This window comes from Mya arenaria, chromosome 9 (assembly GCF_026914265.1).
Source record: "Mya arenaria isolate MELC-2E11 chromosome 9, ASM2691426v1".
Taxonomy (NCBI): Eukaryota; Metazoa; Mollusca; class Bivalvia; order Myida; family Myidae; genus Mya; species Mya arenaria.
This window is the reverse complement of record NC_069130.1, coordinates 47351376-47375198: the sequence shown is the minus strand read 5'-3', so window position 1 is coordinate 47375198 and position 23823 is coordinate 47351376. Positions and strand designations below refer to the sequence as shown.

The 23823-nt window shown below is 34.3% G+C and overlaps 1 protein-coding gene across 9 annotated transcripts in view; it reads left to right on the top strand.

Moving 5' to 3' along the window:
- LOC128246730 (rap1 GTPase-activating protein 1-like) overlaps positions 1-23705 on the top strand; it is a 171996-nt gene extending 148291 nt beyond the window's left edge. For all 9 annotated transcript variants that reach the window (XM_052965112.1, XM_052965113.1, XM_052965114.1 and 6 more), the window contains 17 exons: positions 634-690; positions 1180-1386; positions 1733-1836; positions 2717-2795; positions 2983-3120; positions 4055-4285; positions 4484-4639; positions 5625-5696; positions 7331-7417; positions 8254-8360; positions 9337-9460; positions 11368-11438; positions 12824-12928; positions 16227-16341; positions 19302-19407; positions 20632-20717; positions 21025-23705. In XM_052965112.1, coding sequence (XP_052821072.1) covers positions 634-690; positions 1180-1386; positions 1733-1836; positions 2717-2795; positions 2983-3120; positions 4055-4285; positions 4484-4639; positions 5625-5696; positions 7331-7417; positions 8254-8360; positions 9337-9460; positions 11368-11438; positions 12824-12928; positions 16227-16341; positions 19302-19407; positions 20632-20717; positions 21025-21135 — 1956 coding nt within the window. In that variant the 3' untranslated portion in view covers positions 21136-23705. The remainder of the gene's footprint in view (positions 1-633; positions 691-1179; positions 1387-1732; positions 1837-2716; positions 2796-2982; positions 3121-4054; positions 4286-4483; positions 4640-5624; positions 5697-7330; positions 7418-8253; positions 8361-9336; positions 9461-11367; positions 11439-12823; positions 12929-16226; positions 16342-19301; positions 19408-20631; positions 20718-21024) is intronic.
- Positions 23706-23823: the final 118 nt, after the last annotated feature.

Below are 23823 nucleotides of genomic sequence, written 5' to 3'. Positions count from 1 at the left end.
GGAACCAAACATCTTTTTTTTGCCTTAAAAAGAATTAAAGTGATGAAAATATATATTGTATATTTTTGTTGAGAAAAAGATTGTTTATTCATTTGTAAGGGTTATTTTTTCAGTGACCAATTTATTTCCCTGTGAATGTATAGAGAAAAACATTATCTGATTTTTCCCTGTTCCCAACAGATACAAAACTATTATTCGGTTTCAATGTGACAAAGTGCCTTCAGATTCTGAACAATGTTATGAAGTACCTTTAGGCAACCTATTACCAGCAGGGCTTACAGGAACTGTATAAGTTGTCTTTGTTGTCAGACACAGATTCCCTTAAAGCTTTAAATGTCTTATGTTTCTGATTTGTGTTAGAAGGGGTCCTTTAGCCATTAAGATATCTGACATTTTAGAAGAAAAAAATATGAGGTATTGTGATAATGGTGTTTTTGCTGTTTACATTGCCATGCACAAATCTTATCCTTCGCCATGTCGCACAAACCTTTCAAAAAATATATTTACATGAAAGTTAATAGACTTATTTCCTAAGATACAATGTAAATATAAAGTAGATTTACTTATGGTCGAGTTATGCCCCTTTTTTGCTGAAAACAATTATATACCGATATTCATCTTCCTGCGTTTCAGGTGAACAATAATGACAATGCGGCAGCCCTTAAAAAAGATATTAATACAGTGACTGAGGTAAGACCTTTTTGATTTAATCTTCAAATAATTATAAACATAGTACACAAGTGCAATAAAAACAAGAGGGACAGTCGCTCAGTAGTGAAATACTCGAGCTTTTAAAACCCTGTTTGGTGCACGCTAGTGGAGGGCTCAAACAACAATGAACAAGATATACCGAAGTACAAACACCAGAAACTGAACAGTGACCGTCATATGTGTCTTAAAAAATGATTCACTTACCACCTTGGAGAAAGCGTCTTTAAAATTTGAAAATTAAATTACTTTTTTATAATCAATTTAATACTAGAGATTAGAGTGTTTTACTTGTAATTTTTTTAACTTAATTATGTGTGATGGGGTTTGCGGTTTATAATTTTCAAAATGTTGGTAAACTTTAAAAAGACAATATCCAAATAGTGTAATATGCCTTATTACTCTTCATTGACTGGCAATGGTTTCAAATTTAAATATATGATGTATTTCAGAAAAACTTTTTTGTTTTAGATCCTCAAAAAGACTGGTCCATATCCCATGGTACATCTTCCTCCTGGTTGTATATTTACCATTCATCCGCCTGAACCTGTTTCTGAAGCAGGGGAGAATGGGGCTGAGTCACAGTTACACACTACTAATTCTTTGGAGTCAAGGTTACATCCCACTATAGAAAAAGATGAATCTGCTCATGTGTATAGAAACCATTTTCTTGGTTGGGTATGTATTAACAGTCAAGTCTTTTGAATTTGTTTTTCACTAAATCATAATATCTCTTGATGCAATCTCTTTCGTTATTTAAAGTTTATTTCGTTAATTGACAGACTCGACAGACTCAAAATATCATGAGCGTAGGCTTATCTTCTCTTCCACATTTCCATTAAACTGATTTTTGCTCAGTTTCCAAGTATTTTTTCTATTTGTATAGACTCTTGTTGATAAAATTAATTACAGATAATTTTTTTGTTGAGATAAATCGTCAGAAAAATTAAGACAGAACGTGGCAAAACACTTAACACAATGTTCCTATTCTATGGTTGTATGATTTTAATCATGTTATTTTCAGGAGCATTTTAATTGTTACACATTAGACGAGGGCATGGGACCAATGGTGTTCTCCTTTAAAGAAGAACTCATAGACAAACAATTACATATACGATGTATATTACGGTAAGTAACCCCTAGCCAAACAATTAATACATATACTATGTATATTACGGTACATAACTCATAGACAAACAATTACATAATTATACGATGTATATTATGGTACGTAACTCATAGACAAACAATTACATATACGATGTATATTACGGTTAGTAACTCATAGACAAACAGTTATGCATGCTCACATGCTGATTTCATGACGTGATATTTTTTGTGACAAGTTTATTTTTTGCATATTTTATGTATAAAATGAAATTAAAAGGACAAACCAGAAGTTCAAAGAATGACACAACATTTTTTTTTCTCTATTTCTTTGCACTGGAATTAAAAAAATAAAAAGATTGACAGTGTAAAATTTCATGAAGGACCATGATGACTTAGTCCAAAAATTATTATGATAAAAGTGTGTTTCTGTATTTATTCTTATATTATAAATGAAGATATTGCACTAAATTGCGTAGCGTAAAAATCCCCTGGTGTTATATCAAAATCCCCTGGAATTCAGACCAAAAGCCCCTGGGAAGCTACTCAGAAATATGGCATTTATGATACATGAAATTAAGGGATTTTAAAAAGTTTGCTGATTGGGGAAAAATTAAGCACACAGGTTTATCAATAAGACACGCGACCGGAGCGTTTTATAGGACATTTACTGTATTTTTATAGAAAACACTGATTGAATGACAGTACTAAATACATAAAACATCGCTATATAAATAAAAGCACAATTGAAAACATTATATATACATTGATGAAACCGCATATATATGAAAAAAACATGCTGCAGTTAAATCATGATGGTGACAGCATTTAAAATGTATTTTCTTTTATAAAATGCCAAGCTATCCTATTTTATTTTAAATTATTTGTTGTTGTTTTTCAGAACAAAATCAGGCACTTGGCACAGTGTATTCCCATTAAATTCCGTTGGGGATGTTCCGTCACCCATGAGACTGGCGAAGGTAATAATGTCAAATCTTTTAAGGAAGCTTTACTTTATTTTATTTTTCTTTATTTTAATTTGATATAAGATATAAAAAATGGCAGCAAACTATCTTACAACAATCACACTCCAGTTTATTTCCTAGGCTTGTATTGTATTGCTTCAGTAATGATACAAGGGAAGCAACTCCAATAACCTTTTTTCAGTTGATGTGTGAAGAGTATTCAGGGGAACGATTTCAGCCTGTGTTGACGACGAAGGGATCAGAGATGATCGTTCAGTATGACGAACATAGGCTTACAAACAACTTCAAATTTGGTGTCATATACCAGAAATTCAGACAGGTGATTATGAACAGCAATAATTTAAAGGGACCAGATGATATAATTGCAAGAAAACAAGATTTTTTTATAAAAACTAACATAAAACTGACATCGTTGTGTACACCACATTGAATCTTACTAACTGATGTATCACAGTCATCCTTTATGGCACATGCATCTTTCGCATTTTTTCCGCATTTTTCCAATTCAAAATGAACTGGGGTATTGTCTACCACAGTGATTTGGTGGGAATGAGCTCCCGCTTTGGTGTCATTTGACCTGTACAAAATTTAGTGACATTTAACCTAAAGATTTTTTTTTATTCAGATTCATCAAAGGGGTCACTCCTACCAACTATCTAGCATAAAATAACTATGAATTACTGGACTTTTACAAAGTCAGAACATCTCGAAATGTCTATATAAAGGATATTCAACTAATTTGAGGCCCTGAAAGTCAACTAATTTGAGGCCCTGAAAGTCATGGGCAGTAAGCTGTGTCCATTATTCAACTAATTTGAGGCCCTGAAAGTCATGGGCAGTAAGCTGTGTCCATTTTTTAACTAATTTGAGGCCCTGAAAGTCATGGGCAGTAAGCTGTGTCCATTGATTTATGAACAAATATCAGGATTAATCAACTAATTTGAGGGCCTGAAATTCTTTGTTTTTAGATTGAAAATTTTCTTTCCTTGATTTATCAACATCTCTCCATGAAGACAAGAGTCCATGAAGATAAGATTAGGGTACTATTATGATAAGGGAGATAACTCTTGTTATTCTTAATAGAATATGTCATTAGATTGTTCATACACTACTTAGTACTTGTACAAAGATCAAAACTTGGAAGATTACTCTGTCATACTTTATACATATTGAAGTAAGAGTTTCTTACCTTTACCATTAAAAAATCGGCCAATCTGTGATATAAAATTGATGAAAAAATTTGTTTATTTCAGACAAAAGAGGAAGAGTTATTTGGAAACATCGGTCACAGTCCAGCAATGGAAGAATTCCTACAGTGTATCGGGCATCGGGTGTCATTACGGAATTTTGAGGGTTACAGGGGTGGTCTGGATACGGTGCACGGGCAGACGGGGCTCGAGTCTCTGTACACACAGTTTCACGGGCGAGAGATTATGTTCCACGTTTCAACAATGCTTCCATTCACTGAGGGTGACACTCAACAGGTATCATAATCTTTCCATCACAAATTGTTATTATGTAAGCATTATCAAGTGTTCTGGCACATGCCGGATTTTCCGTTTTTCCTGATCTCAAGGGGTCGTTTTTCGTAAACGTATCAATAATATATACAACATAGCATATATGCTTTCATCTTTCATATGCATAGTTATTTTGAATCCTCAAATTATTTTTAATTTCAGTTGCAAAGAAAACGTCACATAGGGAATGACATAGTTGCCATCGTCTTTCAAGAGGAGAATACTCCATTCGTCCCAAGTATAATAGCGTCCCATTTCCTTCACTGCTACATTGTTGTCCAGCCAATAAATCCAAACACTGATCACACACAGTATAAGGTAATGCAGAGTTATTATGCTTCATTAAATCTCTGTAGATTGTTTAAATTTCACGATGGTTTAATGTTTGCAAATTTTCAGAAAATCATCAGACTGCAAATTTAAAACCTAGCAAGATATAACTTTTCCTACACTTTTGTCAATGATTTAACAAAGATGTAACATTTTTTTTACCCTTTGAAACTTGTCCAGGGCCTTTTTTTACCCATTCTTTGCTGTTGCCAATACCTGGCTACTTTCCCAGACCTTGTTTTTATTCCCAAAATAGACTCTATAATTCCGCATGTTCAAAAAAATGTTATTATGTATAAACCACTCTCAAGTCTGCAACATTTACTTCTCCTTGGGTTGTCCTTTTGAGAGCTCAAACTTTCAACCTCTTTTGCGAGAGGCTTAATGGTGCACAAGACCAATCTCTGCAAAATTGTGCTTATGCAAGTTACTTAGCATAAGTAAATGTAACTTTCTTCACAATCGTTGTAAATCAAATAGCATTTAAACTTATCAGAAGGATTCGAGGTAACAATGAAATGATTTGTAGTTATGCCACTGAGAATGAACATGTTCACAATGCATGGTTGGTCTGTTAACAAGGTCATTTTGTACTAGAACATTTTATTCCAACACATTTGTAAGTCACATTGGCAGTTTTCAAAAAGTGCTTATTGGTAAGTCAGTCACAAACATATATGTTTACAAAGTATATTTGTACAGAAATGAGTTCATAAATATGTTCTAAGCTCCACAATCTAAAAAAAATTCTGACATGTTTTAAAGTCACCTTCATTATTTTGCGGTTTTGTCATGTAAAACGAAATTATACCCATAAATGGATTCTTGTAGTGAATTGAAACATAAACCAGTCGGCAAGAATTTAATAGGATTCATGCGGAATTAACAACACAACTACTTGATACTTTGAAACCCTATATTTCTATCAAACAGTTAAGTACCATAGTACATAATCATTATTTCATCGTTCCAGATCACAGTCACTGCAAGGGAAGGTGTTCCCTGGTTCGGACCAGCACTGCCACCAGGTTCCATCTTAAATAAGGTAAAATATTTTAAATAATTTTGTAAGTTGAAACAGCGTATTGCACTAGTCTTTCGAGAATTTTCCCCCTTTAATTATAAAAAAATTCCTAAAATTGATCTTGTCAAAGCAATAACTTTAGAAACCTTTGTCCAATCATCACCAAATTTGGTCAGAATGTGTATGGGCATAATGTTGTGGTTAAGTTTAATAACTAGCTGTATCGCTAAAGTCACTGGAGAGAAATCGCTCTTTAATTATATAAATTATCTGAGATCAGTCAAAAAATGTCTGATTAATAACTTTTGAAGCTTTTGACCAGTTCTCACCAAACTTAATATGTGGGCAGAATATCTCAGTCAGATTTTATAACCTGCCACTTTGTCTTTGTCACTCCAGGGTTATGACCCTCAAAATGGCAATAAACTGTGTCAACAGTGTCTTATAAGTTTGGTGATTATTTAGCCAAAATATGGGATGGAGCTTATATTGTGACAGTGGGTGCTATTGTGCTTGAAGCATTGCATTGACTCTGTGGAATTCTTGTAATCCTTGTCTATGGTGTATTCATAAGCATTTTTCTGGTAGCATTGCAATAACTGGCATTTTTGTAAGCCTTCTCTATGATAGAATCATTAGAGTCATAAGTATGTTGCTTAATGTACCTTAACTCCATGGCATTCTTGTAAGCTTTGTTTTCTTATATCATTGCATTCACTCTGTGGCATTCTTGTAAGCTTTGTTTTCTTGTATCATTGCATTCACTCTGTGGCATTCTTGTAAGCTTTGTCTTCTTGTATCATTACATTCACTCTGTGGCATTCTTGTAAGCATTCAATCTGCAGCATTCTTGTAAGCTTTGTCTTCTTGTATCGTTGCATTCACTCTGCGGCATTCTTGTAAGCTTTGTCTTCTTGTATCATTGCATTCACTCTGCGGCATTCTTGTAAGCTTTGTCTTCTTGTATCATTGCATTCACTCTGCGGCATTCTTGTAAGCTTTGTCTTCTTGTATCATTGCATTCACTCTGTGGCATTCTTGTAAGCTTTGTCTTCTTGTATCATTGCATTCACTCTGCGGCATTCTTGTAAGCTTTGTCTTCTTGTATTATTGCATTCACTCTGCGGCATTCTTGTAAGCTTTGTCTTCTTGTATCATTGCATTCACTCTGCGGCATTCTTGTAAGCTTTGTCTTCTTGTATCATTGCATTCACTCTGCGGCATTCTTGTAAGCTTTGTCTTCTTGTATCATTGCATTCACTCTGTGGCATTCTTGTAAGCTTTGTCTTCTTATATCATTGCATTCACTCTGCGGCATTCTTGTAAGCTTTGTCTTCTTGTATCATTGCATTCACTCTGTGGCATTCTTGTAAGCTTTGTCAGCTTGTAGCATTGTATTTATTCTGCCGCATTCTTGTAAGCTTTGTTTGCTTGTAAAACACTGTAAAAACAGCCACATTTTTCCCCAATCTTTTGGGAACTTGGTTGGAACATTTGGTGAATCTCATGTGTGAAGTCAATAAACAGGCTAAAGCAACCATCATTGAATGCTCAGAAACCATCAATTATTAAATTTCTTTGCAAACACAAGTATGGCAAAACCTCATGTTACATGTATGTCATCCATTTCAATGTATTTCATTGTTTGTTTTCAGGGTCCAGAATTACGGGAGATTATTCTTACCAAGTTGTTGAATGCTGAGCTGGCTTGTTACAAAGCTGAACAGTTTGCTAAGCTAGAGGTATGAAGGGCTGTAGGTAGAAAAACTGACGTTTTTTAAGTAATTGAATCAGCCCCAAAAATCAAAAGTGACAATGCCCAAAGGTTTAAGCAACTATAAGACAAAAGGGTTGCAAATTTTATAGCAAATAAGGTCAAAAAGCATAATAACTATGAATTCTCAAGTCTGAAAAGCGTAAGGGCCGACATTAAAATTTAATACTTTTTATGTGAATATCTGCAAGTATTAAATATTAGCTCATTTATTATGTAAATCAGAATTTCTGTTATATGTGTTACACAGTGTATGTGATGGAAGCTTTATAGCACAAAGCTGGAATCTTGAATCTTTGGGATACAGAAGAATGTAACAAATTTTTCCTTGTGTCTTGGTTTGTTGACATGGATAAGTCCTCTAAATGTTTCCAATAATTATGAATAGGATGTCTATCTGATTATGCCATACTTGTCCTGATAAATGCACATCCACTAAATGGATGTGCAGATTTTACTGATTCTAGGATCTTGTGCTATTCCTGGTTCCAACCATAACAAGGTCATTTAATAATTTGCCATTAAATGATGTAGGAGTGGCCATTTTGTTGAAGTGGTACCTGCTGAAGCCATTGCCATAAACCCTTCCTTAGGTTACACACAACCAATTTTTCCAAATTATTATGGTGCTAAAAGGTCAGAAAATAGCAGATGCATGTCTGTTAGGACATATTTCTGTCAATGTTTTTGCAGGGGCGTACTGGAAAAACTTTTCTGCATTGTCAAACAGGATCTACATACAAAGAAATATCTTCAAAATGTTTTATACCTCATTATCTTATCTTTCAATGTTTCTTATTTCAGGAGCGAACTCGAACAGCTCTTCTGGATTGTCTGTACCAGGATTTACAGAGAAAAAGCTGTGAAATGTTTGGTATTAGTGTACCGTCCAGTTCCAAAGAAGGTGCTAGGTAATGCATATGAAAAGTATTTTTTCAAGTGTCCTCGACCTAAAATTTTACACCCAACCCTAGTATTAAGCTTGTCTGTATTTCATAGAAAAACGGTATTCAGGTGTTATCAGAGTATTAAAAAAGTCTAGATAGCTGTCATTTTCAGCATAAGAGTTAATTTGGCAAAAACATAAATTTGACCATAACTCAAAAACTGTTCTTATAGATAATCCAAAGCAACTTAGTACACAAGTTGCCCAAGATGATGCACATGTTTATAGCAAGGCCAATAACTCTGGCTTTAACGATTGTAGAGTTATTCCCCTTGTTTGACTGATAAAATACGTCAAAAGAGCATATGCTCCATGTCCCTCTTACTTGTTTTATTGCCAGCAGAATAACTTTGTCGCACCATTGTCACACCATTGTATTTTTAAATTGTTTTCTTTTCCACTATAATTTCCAATACTGGCATAATGTTTGAATGAAATTTATGGAGCATCTGGTTGGAAATGACCTTGAAAAAATTGCGATGGTTCTTAGTGTGATAACTGTGAACAATTATAACTGAATTCTCCCATGTGTGGTAGTTAAATTTAAATGAAATACCCCATCGTTAAAAGGAAATACCCTATCAAGAAAAGGAAATACCCCGCTCAGTAAAGGAAATACCCTATCGGGTAAAGGAAATATCCCACTCAGTAAAGGAAATACCCCACTTAGTTAAGGAAATACCCTATCAAGTAAAGAAAATACCCCACTCAGTAAAGGAAATACCCTATCAAGTAAAGGAATTACCACACTCAGTAAATGAAATATACCCCACTCAATATTCAATTTTTCGGATTTTCTGGAACGAAATGTGTATTTTATCTGACCAATGAAACTTTACCCTTACAGAAGATTGAAAAACACAAGCAAAAATTGCTATCGCTATGCTAGATGCCCTTCTTCTCCTTAGAAGCTAATTATACATGTATATTTGTGTTTCCAGGTTTATCGATTCCTTCCGGCGCACATTTGGTGGTCGAACAAAGTCTACTGACCCTTCAACACCGACCTCTACTAGCAGAAAATCCAACGGTTCCCTACTTTCAACCGTCGGGGAGAATGAAAAGGTAACATTACACTAAATTATTGCAGTAGTTTTCCAATTAATGGTTGACTGTATGCTTTATATGAGGCACGTATTAATATTTTGCCCGTCTTTTGGGGGGGTGGGGCATCGATGTGTGGAAAAGTATCTAAATTCATTCAATAGTGTGGCCATGGAACCATATTAAGTTCTTTCAAGCTGGCTTATTATTAATTAGCCTTAGGAGCATGTTACTTTAGGGTGATATTTTTTTGTCTTAGAGTAATTTATAGTGCTTAAGAACTCAATAGAAAGTTTCCTTTGTAACTGCCTGCTTGGGTTATCAGTTGGGATTATGTAAATTGTAACTATGAGATGCTGTCATGTTGATGTCATTCAAGATCATGTCCATTGGTCAAAGGTCAGGGTCACGTTTAAGGTCATTGGTCAAAATTTCTTGTATTTTGGCTTCTCCGGGCTGAAAGTCAGCCATCATTGGAAGATTTTAAAATAACTTGTTAAGCAAATATTTATCATGAGAAGCTAACATGATGCATGTTAAACCCATGTTAGCATATACAAAGGTCAAGGTCTTATTCAGGGGACATTGGTCAGATTTTCATGTATGCTCATTTGTTTGACACCCCTGATGTACAAAGTTACCATGTTTCAACAAGCTACATTTTCAGTCTAACAAAATAATCCAGTAAAACAGTTCACATATGAGATCCATATTCATCATTACACTTTGATATTTAATTCAACAATCTTTCAACGAACTGTTTCAATCCCTTTTACTGTTAATGACTGGTTATAAGATGATAGGGGTTATAAGACGCAGGCAAAAAAATCTGTGAAAAACTCGAGGAAAAACCTTTACTCTATGTTATGGGTTATAGGACGCATTGAAAAAATGTTGAAATTGTCTGCCGCCTTTGGCCAAGGTGAAAATGGTGATGGTTATTTTAAACCATGAAGTACTAATACAAATATATTCTTTTTGACTGTGTATGGTGAACGGTAACCTGTCGAGAATGAAAAGTTTGTAAGACGCAGACATTTTTTTACATCGAAATCTGATAGAAAAAAAGTGCTACTTGTCATTTATGGTATTTAGGCTTGACATTGCTGACAAAGTTTTTGTCTGGAAAGTGGATCCTTCGAAAAAAAACTACTGTTGATACAGTTTTTGCATGAAATCTGTTATTAAGGATGATATTATTGAGTCTACAGACAGACAAAAAGCCTGTTGTTGCCTCACAGGATCTGACAAACTGATAAAGAAATAGATATGTCACTGTTTGTCACAGTAACGATGTCATTCGAGAAAATAAATCTGTTTGTCACAGTAACGATGTCATTTGAGAAAAAAAATCTTGTTATTTCAAATTTGCTAGCAGCAGGTGGTCAGACCAGCAGCCATATTCATAAAGCACCTTAGATTGAGCTTAATGGCGCACTATATAGGATGATGCCAAAAGAATTTATATTTATATTAATAAAAAAATATATAAGCCTTTAAGAATGCAATTAAATATATAAGTATACAAGACTTTTGTTTAAAAAAGGAAAATAAATGATTTTCAAAAATGCGATTTCAGAGGAACTATTTGATGTCAACAATGATCTAAAATTACTAATCGTCTTGACGTCAGTCTACAGCGTTTAGCTTTATTTGGTATAATGTACAAAAATGTGCTTTCTTCCTCAATTTTTTCACAAATTGATAGTCTATTTAAGGTATCCAAGAAAAAATATCAAACATGTTTTACGGGTTCCGATAAAAAATCCTACCCTCAGGCACGCTAGGTGGCTTCAGATAAAAAAAAATTAGCCGGACAAGAAACACTTGATAGATATTATAAATATTGTATATGTTATAAAGAACAAATGCATATTTCATATTAATATATATATATATGTTTCCATATCAAGTACAATACATTTCAGGTCTCGCCATTAACTCCAAAGAAAAGTCTCCACTTCTCGAATTCCAGCAGTTTAGAAAGGAAAAATAAGAGGTATTTTATTCCTTGATATTCTTCTGTTACTCATTTCTTAACAAGAATATAAATATTAGCTAGATGAAAATTGCATGGTTTGTATGGAATAAAGAGAGGGTCACCTCCTTCCTGCTATGGATTTGGAAAACCACTTTATTTTTGGACGGGAATCAGGGATATACCATTTTATTTTTGGACGGGAATCCGGGATATACCACTTTATTTTTGGACGGGAATCAGGGATATACCATTTTATTTTTGGACTGGAATCCAGGATATACCACTTTATTTTGGGGCTGGAAACTGGAATATCACTTTATTTCTGGGCTGGTATCTGGAAAATATCACTTTATTTTTGGACTTGAATCTGGAATACTCCTTAATTTGAAACTGGTAATGATGAAACAAATTAAAGGAAAAATTAAAATCTGGAATCCAGGGTCTTAACATAGGCAGCAGTAATACTGCCCAAAATGGCCCGAAATCAGGCGATGGAGAGGGGGAAGGGGGTTGGTGACACCTCATTAAAACTTAGAATTTTATAGTAGTGTTGCCCCATCCTTATATATATATATATATATATACATGCCTGTAGATTTTAGAAAGATTTAACCATGGTGTTCAAATTAATATTGTTGCTGCAAATTTACCACCACTAGATTAACTATCTGACATATTTTACCCATACCTATGTAAATCTGGCCCCAGTTTCTCGAAACTTCTTAAGCTTAACAGGCTTAAGTAGCTTATTTCAATTACTCAAAATACATACTTGAATGGAATTTTGTTAAATGAAAAATGGTTTAATTTAACTAACCTATAGATAATTCCTATCTAAAGTATAAAAACTCTTAAAGAAATAAATATTATCCAAATTATTGAAAACCAAAAATAGAGAGTTTAGCTTAATCCTGTTATAAGGGACTTAAGAAGTTTCAAGAAATTGAGGCCAGATGATTGAGGGTAGAGTTCAGCTCAATTTTGTTATAAAATGAAATTGTCTTGAAAAAAAAGGCATAAATATCTTAACAGAAAAATAAAAATAATATTTACATGAACATATAGCTCTCCCGTATGTTTCATTACTATATAGATCACTTTAAATTTGGAAGGCTTCTTTCTTTGATCCGCGCTTCCATAATATTGCATATTCAAAACATTTCTAGTTAATATAATTATTAGATACCTTTTGATTATTCAAAATTACATATTATCATCGTGTCACCAATACTAAGCCTGGAAAAAAAAAATTAAGCAAAAAAATCATAAAAGAGGTCCTCTCAAATTTAAATGAGGTACAGTATTAACTATTAACATTTATAGAAAAACTTTACCTGACATCATTCTACTATGAAAGCCTGACCCCAAGTTTTACCCTCTTGCTTAATCCCCTCCCCTTGCAGTGTGTACCGATTGGACAGCCAGAGTACACAGTCCTCGTACAAGACATGTGGCAGTGCCCCCTGTAGTCCCCAGTCTAGTCCATCCAGCTCATCGAGTCATTCTAGGTGAGTACCAGACTACCTTATCAATGTGAGTACTGGTTTATGTGAGTACCCATAGGACAGCCGGAGTACTCAGTCCTCATACAAGACATGTGGCAGTGCCCCATGTAGTCCATCAAGCTCATCAAGTCATTCTAGGTGAGTACCAGACTACCTTATTAATGGGAGTACTGGTTTATGTGACTACCCATGGGACAGCCAGAGTACTCAGTCCTCATACAAGACATGTGGCAGTGCCCCATGTAGTCCCCAGTCTAGTCCATCAAGCTCATCAAGTCATTCTAGGTGAGTACCAATCTGTGAGTACTGGCCTATGTGACCACCCAAAGGACAGTCAGAGTACTCAGTCCTCATACAAGACACGTGACAGTGCTACCTGTATCGCCCAGTCTTGTCCATCCAGCTCTTCAAGTCATTCTAGGTAAGTACCAGACTACCTTATCAATACAAATACTGGTTTATGTGACTACCCTAAGGATAGCTAGAGTACTCAGTCTTTATACTAGACATGTGGCAGTGCTCCCTAATGTAAGTACTGGTTTATGTGACTACCCTTAGGACAGCCCGAGTACTCAGTCCCGATACAAGACATGTGGAGGTGCTCCCTGTATCCCCCAGTCTAATCTATCAAGCTTACCTAGTCATTCTAAGTGAATATCGGACTACCTTATTAATGTGATTACTGGTTTATGTGACTACCTGAAGCATAGCTAGAGTACTCAGTCCTCATACAAGGCATGTGGCAGAGCCCCCTGTATTCGCAAGTCTAGTCCATCCAGCTCATCGAGTCATTCTAGGTGAGTACCAATCTACCTTATAAATAAGAGTACTGGTTTATGTGACTACCAAAGGATAGCCAGAGTACTAAATCCTCATATGGCTGTGCCCCCTGTAGTCTGCAGACTACTTTGCCAATGTGAGTACTGGTCTACTTGAGTACACAGGCAGAGTACACAGTCTAAAAAACATTCCATTTACAAGACTAAGCCTCTGTTAGTTATGTGCCTTGTGTTTCAGTTCTTTGGCGAAGAATAAGAATGGTTGATTAAAAGAAATCGAACCTATTTACGAAACATTTATTTGGTTTGGCCTTAAGTTGGAGACATATCTGACCCCAACCTAATTGGTCATAATTGTATTAAGCTGAATCTTTTATTATATGCTTTCCACTGGTTTATAGGGATTTATCAATGAAATAAAAACAGTGAAAATATCAATTTGATATTTTCACTGTTTTAAAATATAAGCCTGCTCTCGGTTCATAATCAAATATCAGCATGCATCATTTTGGAAATGATATTCCGTGTGCATTATTACTTATAAGCATGTTTTTCTAAAAAAGTATAATTTAACTTTTTTTTTACTTTTAATTCAAATATTAGGCATATAATAACTAAAACTTGGTGCTCACTCGATGAAATATATAATGATCTTGCACTAAAACAAACAATTATCCTCCATTTCTTCATCTATATTAAAGTTTAAAACATGTAAACATGTCTTCTGGTAATAAATGAATGAAACACATTTTAAGACAGTGTGCTTATCCTCTCTGAGTCAAAACTAATATAAATGAAATGGCAGCAAAGTATGGTGGCTGGTTTCTGCCATTTTAATCACTTTTTAGTGGCGAAAGGGTGAAAATGGGACTGTGCAAAAACAAACGTTCAAAGTGGCATGGCGAAACAAAGTGGCATGGCGAAAATTCATCAAGTCAAAATTGCTTCTAAGTAGCGCTTGCCAGAAATGGAGCTATATGCCAAGTGGCATAACAAAAATATGCCATATCAATATTTTGGATTTTTGCCTCGCCACTTTGGGCATAAATGTCAAATTTTTACCCTGTAACTTAGTGTTGTCACTGATTTTAACAAGAAACAGTATAAATCATGGAACGTAACTAGGCATTGATATTTTTGAAGATTGTTGAGCTTGAAATGGTACAATCTGCTAATATAGCCATCCTCGCTGAGCTGACTATTGAGTATAAATAAATTATTGAACGCTGGATGTGGAACTGGGAATGATAGTTACCTTCAATGAAATTAGCTAAGAAGAAATAATTGGAAATTGTTAGCAACGTATTGACATGAAGGTTTGTTATTTTACAAAATCATACTGCACCTTTTATAAAGGATGATGGCCCTCTTAAGAGTGAAATATTGTAACAAGATATTTGTTGAATTTTGATACACATCTAAATTTGCTTCTTTGGAGGATCTCAGAAATCAATATTTTTACGATCATGAGTATAATAAATTTTGATCTTACCCTTAAATTCAACAAATTGTATATTTCTTTTATGCTAAAATGACAAAATGTCAATTTTTTTAGCATATTGATTAGAAAATCACTTGATAGATATAATATTGTTAAGTCAATTTATAGACCATTTATATGACGAGATTTACTCTTCCGGGTTTGTATGCCTCCATAGGTATTTCATCACAATTTAATTAAACGCAAAAATTGATTTTCTCCTGGCAGTATTTTGATTTTGGCAGGATTTTTCTGAAAATATTAACCAGTGTTAATTTGCAAAATTATAGGGAGAAAATTGTGAAAAATTCATAATTATTTATTCTAATCAAACTTTTGTCAAAATGTATTATTTAACTAAAAAAAAATATTTCCAAAAAATGTTTTAAAACATCCTGGATTTTTCTCGTGTTTTAACATTTTCAAAACAGTTAAACTAATATGAACAGCTAGAATTACCACAGGGGCAAATGTTTGTCATATAAATGGGGTATTAGTGTCTTTATTTCAGAACTGTTCAACCCAGCACAGTTAACACTAGGTTATTTTTATAAAGCAATGTTGGATTGTAAATCAGAATGTAAGAGCAGTGGAAATTTCAAATTTGATTTTTCAGTGCAGTAAAAATAGCAGCTATGAAAACAACCTGATATTCATCAGAAACAGCATATTAAATTTAAAATAATTCATTACTTTTTTGTGCAAATTTATCAAACCATAGTCATTTCCTTTGTAATGTAAAAATACGAAAAAAACACAACTTTTGACTGCAGCTCAATTTTATTGATAAGTTATCTTTATCATGAAATATGAGTTTGGCAAGAGATATTGCCATGTCACACAAAGTCTTTGAAATTAAAAAGTAAGTTGTGCCCATGTCACACAAGTCCTTGGAATGAAAACAGTAAGTCTTGGCCATTTCACACTAAGGCCTGGAAGGAAGTTCATAAGTCATGGCCATAAGATAAAAAGGAATTCACACATCTCACTATAATTTATGCCATCATACACTTGGCTCTATAACACGCTCCTATATTTCCAGAGTTGTGCACCACTCCCTGATTTCCCGATCCAACTCAGAGTCCAGTTTTAACTCCATGGAAGACTTCACCCCCAGTGGTCACACCCACTGTCTGGAGGACTCAGATACCGGCATGGTGAGTAACCCAGGGGAGCCTAGCCCTAGAAAATACCTCTTAGATATGAAACCAACAGTTGTACTGCACTGCTAAAATCTCTCCTAGATATGTCAGTCTGTACGTCACACTTCGTTTCCCCTCAATAACTTGAGAATGGTAAGACCCAGGAACTTCAAACTTGGTATGCAGGTTGGTCATGATGAGTAGATGATTGCCATAATATTTGTTCCTCCCCAGTCCAAAAGTACAACTTTCAATTGTCCATCATTGATCTTTTTTAGCTCACCTGTCACGTAGTGACAAGGTGAGCTTTTGTGATCACTCTTCGTCCGTCGTCCGTCCGTCCGTCCGTCCGTTCACAATTGCTTGTGAACACAATAGAGGTCACAATTTTGACCTAATCTTTATGAAACTTGGTCAGACTGATCATCTCTATAAAATCTAGGTCAAGTTCGATATTGGGTCATCTGGGGTCAAAAACTAGGTCACTAGGTCAATTAGTAGAAAAACCTTGTGAACACAATAGAGGTCACAATTTTAGCCTAATCTCAATGCAACTTGGTCAGAATGGTCATCTCTATAAAATCTAGGTCAAGTTCGATATTGGGTCATCCGCGGTCAATAATTAGGTCACTAGGTCAATTAGTAGAAAAACCTTGTGAACACAATAGAGGTCACAATTTTAGCCTAATCTCAATGCAACTTGGTCAGAATGATCATCTCTATAAAATGTAGGTCAAGTTCGATATTGGGTCATCCGCGGTCAACAACTAGGTCACTAGGTCAATTAGTACAAAAACCTTGTGAACACAATAGAGGTCACAATTTTAGCCTAATCTCAATGCAAGTTGGTCAGAATAATCATCTCTATAAAATGTAGGTCAAGTTCGATATTGGGTCATCCGCAGTCAATAACTAGGTCACTAGGTCAATTATTAGAAAAACCTTGTGAACACAACAGAGGTCATAATTTTGACCTAATCTTTATGAAACTTGGTCAGACTGATCATCTCTATGAAATCTAGGTCAAGTTCGATATTGGGTCATCTGGGGTCAAAAACTAGGTCAGTAGGTCAATTAGTATAAATACCTTGTGAACACATTAGAGGTCACAATTTTAGCCTAATCTCAATGCAACTTGGTCAGAATGATCATCTCTATAAAATCTAGGTCAAGTTCGATATTGGGTCATCCGCGGTCAATAACTAGGTCACTAGGTCAATTAGTAGAAAAACCTTGTGAACACAATAGAGGTCACAATTTTAGCCTAATCTCAATGCAAATTGGTCAGAATGATCATCGCTGTAAAATGTAGGTCAAGTTTGATATTGGGTCATTTACGGTCAATAACTAGGTCACTAGGTCAATTAGTACAAAAACCTTGTGAACACAATAGAGGTCACAATTTTAGCCTAATCTCAATGCAACTTGGTCAGAATGATCATCTCTATAAAATCTAGGTCAAGTTCGATATTGGGTCATCCGCGGTCAATAACTAGGTCACTAGGTCAATTAGTACAAAAACCTTGTGAACACAATAGCGGTCACAATTTTAGGCTAATCTTAATGCAACTTGGTCAGAATGATCATCTCTATAAAATCTGGGTCAAGTTCGATATTGGGTCATACGCAGTCAATAACTAGGTCACTAGGTCAATTATTAGAAAAACCTTGTGAACAAAATAGAGGTCACAATTTTAGCCTTATCTTAATGAAACTTGGTCAGAATGATCATCTTAACATAAGCTAGGTCAAGTTCTATATTGGGTCAACCCAGGTCAAAAACTAGGTCACTAGGTCAGTAGAAAAACCTTGTGAACACAATAGAGGTCACAATTTTAGCCTAATCTCAATGCAACTTGGTCAGAATGATCATCTCTATAAAATGTAGGTCAAGTGCGATATTGGGTCATCCGCGGTCAACAACTAGGTCACTTGGTCAATTAGTACAAAAACCTTGTGAACACAATAGATTTTCTTGTCTGAAGCCACAAGGACTAGGTCTTAAATATTTGGTTTGAAGCATTGCCTACTGATAGGGTCATGTGGGGTAAAAAACTAGGTCAGTGGGACAAATAAAAGAGTGGCCTCTAGGGGCCATACTTTTCATTGGATCTTTATGATAATAGGTCAGAATGTTCACTTTATTTAGCAAAGCTACAGGTGAGCGATACAGGGCCATCATGGCCCTCTTGTTTAAAAAAGCGATCTCAAATTTTACTCTACAATTGTCATAGGAAGAGCAATAATGTTTAAAACTGATCATAAATCTTGCAAATACCATGTTAAACAGCTTACTATACACAATTTTTGTAAAAAATAACTGTTTTTAAGATTCATGACCTTTACTGTAAAAAACTGTTTTCTTTTGTCATAAGCCAATATGGGCCCAGGCCTTCCAGCTTTAAAAAATAGTTACGGTTGAACCCTCTTGGCTTGAACTCTCATGGCTTGAACTAAATGTAAAGGACCAATTCCTTTAATCTGAAGGTAAATAATCCTGCTTGGCTTAAATTTTCTGAGGCTCCAGGTATTTTTGCCAGTCCCTGGGAGTTCGAGTTAACAGGATTCGACTGTAATGTGCATATCAGTTTTCAATTTGTTGGAAATTGCTTTTCTGGGAATTAGGGAATGAAAATGTTTTAGGAGGAGCATGATCCAAAACCTTGATTAGCCCTTACATGACAAGCCTGCACATTTTAATTGGTATAGCCATGTCTATACCTCTGCTTTTCCAAAGAGCTCCCTTACCTTCCCCATTTTTTTGAAACATTTACTGTTTTATCATAATAATTCTTATGTTAGTTTAAGAGTATAATAGGGAGAAGTGTGTTATCTTTAATATAAAGTTAAATAAAAAATGAAATTGGTAGTCATCATGTTTTGTGCAATGTACCCAGGAATTGTGTTTTGTGTTGTTTTTCTGTCATATTGTCTGAAATTATTTTATTGAAATAAATATTATATTTTCACAACAGGAGAGCATGTCATCTACTGGTACCCCAAATGTGAAGGCATCACTATCCAATAGCGTGACTGAGGACCAGTACAACTGTACATGTAGTCATGACAACACTCATTCAGGTGGGTTACCATGGAAACATAATCTCAACACCTAAACAAAAACAGATTCATATTGACTGAAAGTTGAACCAATTTATCTGTTCCTGTAGTCATGACAACACTCATTAAGGTGGGTTACCATGGAAACATAATCTCAACACCGCAACAGTAATCATTCCATATTGTCTGAAAGTAAAACCAGTTTATCTGTTCCTGTAGTCATGAAAACACACAATTAGGAAGATAACCATGTTGATTTAATCTCAAAACCAAACAACGAAATGTCCATAGCGAGTGAAAGATTACTGTTTCAGTAGTCATGACACTACACATTCAGGTAGGTCACCATGGCAATTTAATCTCAACACCAAAATAAATGTCTGTAGCAAATGTAGTAAAAGCCGCTTCAGCTATGTTTGTAGTCATTACAACACTGGCAACAAACTAAGCATTCATTTGAAATGTTTGTGTTGCCAGGAAAACACACAATTACGTAGGTTACTATGGCAACATAATCTCAAAAAAAAACATACAATAAAATGTCCATAGGGAAAGAAGAAAAAAAGCCAGTGAAACTGTAGTCATGACAATGCACTTTAAGACAGGTTACCATGGCAACAAAATAACATTTCATTAAACATGTTTTTATAGCAAACTTTATATGACAACTCTACATCATTACATCACATTATGGCGACACAACTTTGTCAGGCAATATGTTGGTTTATGGTACTTTCCTTGTGTCATCATGTGTCCAACATTCTCGCTACCAGAGTGATGATACTATGCTTTAAGTGTTGGTTAAAACAATATTCCTTAAGCATAACATAAAAAGTTTGTTTTCATTTTCTTGACTTAAACTGATTTTTGCACCTGACCCAAAAGAAAATATTTCCAGTAGGCAATTTTTTTCAATCTCCTTTCCAGAGACATTTTTGGTTGTTGTCATGGGAAAGAAGAATAAATTGGCCCATTCTAAATTGTGATGGTTTTTAGTGTAAAATTGATTGTAAGAAACAATGGTACTAAAAAAATATGATTATAAAAAAACACCTACCTATCCTTTATTTTTTGGGCAGTGAAATCGAAAACATATTTTGTAAAATATGTGTCCATGACAACCAATTTCATTTTCTATATGTCTTTTCTTGCATTTAAGTTACTTCCCAATATCTCTACAACCTTTTGCATTTATGTTTTATATTTACTGAAATATTTTATTAGGCAGTTTGAAATGTTTTACAGATAACAGTTTACGACAGATGGACAAATTGAAAGCAGAGGTGCAGAGACTAAAAATAGACAAATCAGACCTCATTAGGCAAAACAATGTAAGAAATTTTCAGTAGTTTAAAAAGTTATGTAATTTTTTATATATATAGTATTTTTAGGTGAAAATAATGCAATTAAACTTGTAATATTCACACTTCTATTGAGACTGACACAATTTTAAATGAGAGATGAACAGAGAAACATTTGTGAAATTAAGATTAATTTCTATTTCTAACAAATCAAACATATGTTAAATAAATAAGTTATTTTTTTTCCTTGAAAGAATGTCATATATTGAAACAGTATACCCATGGTACAACTACCTTATTCAGTTCAATATCAAACATAGCATTTGTAACCTTGCAGGTTGGCCAACGAGAAATGAAGGAACTGAGAGAACGATTAAGCAGTACACAGAGAGACCTCAATAATTTTAAGCTTCACATGATTGACATGAGCCAAGAAGCACAAGTGTAGCATTGGATTCAATTGGTGCTAGGATGGATTTGTATGGATGTGAAAAATGGGGCTGGAAAGATGCAAATGTTGTGGAAGAAGTACAAAATCTGAATAAACATGAATGTTTGAAATGGGGTGTTAAGGATCCATTTGGCATTCATTTGAAGGGTACACAAAATATTTTAGACCAAGCCTCATGTAATTGCATCAATACGAATAATGGGGCAGATGAAATTGACAGGTATATTTATCACATTAACAACATTTAGCTTAAGATGTAAGAAATGTTTGTTTGCGAACACTGAAGGAAAACACATTTTCACATACCCAACAGATTGTTGGGTCTGACTTTGTGAAAGTTTGCATACATTTATCTGAATTAAGGAACCATACATGTAGATGGCAGTATCAGGCAGAGTTAGTCAACACAATTATAATGCTTTAATTATAAAAATAAAAAGTATTATTATGTATAGGATTATGTATAAAAATGTTTTTACCATTTTTGACTGATACTGCTGCCTATGCCTGGACATGTGTGAGAGATAAAAACTACAATAGTGTCAGTGGTATTGAGAAATCAGAGAGACAGAGCCCAGAATTGCCTAATTGTATCTGCTGAAATTGTATCAGAGTTTATTTTTTTGTATTTACGTAACCTCCCCCTGTATTGTATTGATATCACGGGACCCTATTAATAGATTATTTATGTATTTTCCAGAATGTGCAATGCTTTTACTAATAATTCGCCAAATTGTTTTAAGTGTTTGAGATTATACACATCCATATATGAGCTCTTGTCTGTATGTCAAACTAAAACGGATGTAATATTTACATGTTACGGTCCTTACGTTGGTTTAGGACAAATGTATTTTCAGTCAGGTTTAGCCTGTCTGCAGTTTTCAAAACTACTGTTTCAGATTTTGCAGAATAAGAGTCTATAGAAACCCTTGAATTAGCTAGAAGACTTACAAAATGTAGAGTCTGAGAGCTGGGCAAAGCTTGCTAAAGGATGTTCAGGCCTGTCTTTTTCTCCCAAAATTGCCAAATAGTTGTCATATGTCTTAAGATTAATACCCAGATAAAATGCCAGGATATTAATATTTACCAGCATGAAATATATGGATTTTAAAACACGCCAGAGGCAATCTAGTGATCAGAGGGGGCATGCCAACATGATGTTTAGCAAAGCTATGCCCTTTGCCCTCAAAAACAATATTACCTATGAAACCTAAGGGGAATTGTCGGATATCAACAGAAGAATTTTAATTCACATACAACTTAAAATGTCATTAGGCTTGTTAGTGGTTTTTGTGAAAAGACAATTACTCAGGGCTTCTGTTAAAGGAAGTTTGGAAGTATATTACTCCCTAGAAATGGGTTAAAACTTCCAAAATTGATTCCGTGGAAGTACAAAAACTTCCATAATTTTGAAGAAAACTTCCAAAGTTGAAAGCTTGGAAGTTCAAAAAATCAAAACCTTTTGTCAATATTACTTTTATAGTCATAATTAAGTGTTTTTTAAGTAAAATGAATTATAATAATATAAGTTAAAGTGAAAATTATTTGATTTTTAATATATTTGTTGAAAAATAGTTGCAAAAGACATTGTATTATGGAGACTTTAAAACCATATTTCAGTGTAAAGCTTCCAAAAGTGATTCACAGGAAGTTCATACTTCCAGTTTCAAATTCTTAATGGAAGCCCTGAATACTAGCTAGCTAAGCATCATCTACAATGTAAGAAAAGCAACAAGTGAGACAGTTAATTTGAGTTATTTAAAATTCTTAGACCAGAGAAACCTCATAAGTTGTCTTTTCATGGGACTCAGTCACAGATTTTATGGTGGAAACATTTTTTTTTAACTTTGGTTTATAGCCAAATTGTTGTATATTCAAGTCAAAAATATTTCAATTTTCAATAGTGTTTTTTAACTCTCCAGCTGAAAGAGCATTTTCTGTCACATCTGTGTGGCTCTAAGGTGAACATATTAGAATTGCACTAGGCTGGTATTCAATATGAAACTTAGGTTAATCTTATGGTCATACATCATAGACTTCAATCACTTTATTGGTCAGTTATTAATAACAAGTAATCCGATTAGCTACATCGTTCTTAGATCCAATTAAGACTAATATTGAATACCAGCCCTGTACAATTTGAAAATCTGATGGCCTTTAATCATTGTAACAAGCAAATTGGTCGTATTTGATACCAAATTCCTTATGATTTTGAACCCTATACATGTGGATGAGTCCCTTTAAAGTGATTATTGTTATTATAATATTTGAAAGAACACATTTACTAGAATCGTAGATGTTAGAAACCTTCACTTGTAGTGACAGCTTTATTCATCAGTTGTTATTGATTGAATTTCATATTTTTGCAACTGTTGTGCATTTGTTATAAAATGTTGTTTTTCAGTGATGTTTTGTGATAAAAAATAAAGTTGAAGTATTTTTATGTATATTTTGTAATCCTGAGATTTTTGTAAATATTAACTTCTAGTCATTGTATTGTTGAAAGTTTGAAATGTACTAAAACTAGTGCTTATTTATTGGTATTGAAACTGAAAATGAATAAATATATCCAGTTGAATAGACTTGTGTTTATTTCAAAACAGGCTTGGGCCATAATTAATTAATGGTTTCTTTGGCCTTATAGGTAAACCTCAAAATTAACTGTGACCTGTTTTTATGCCCCTG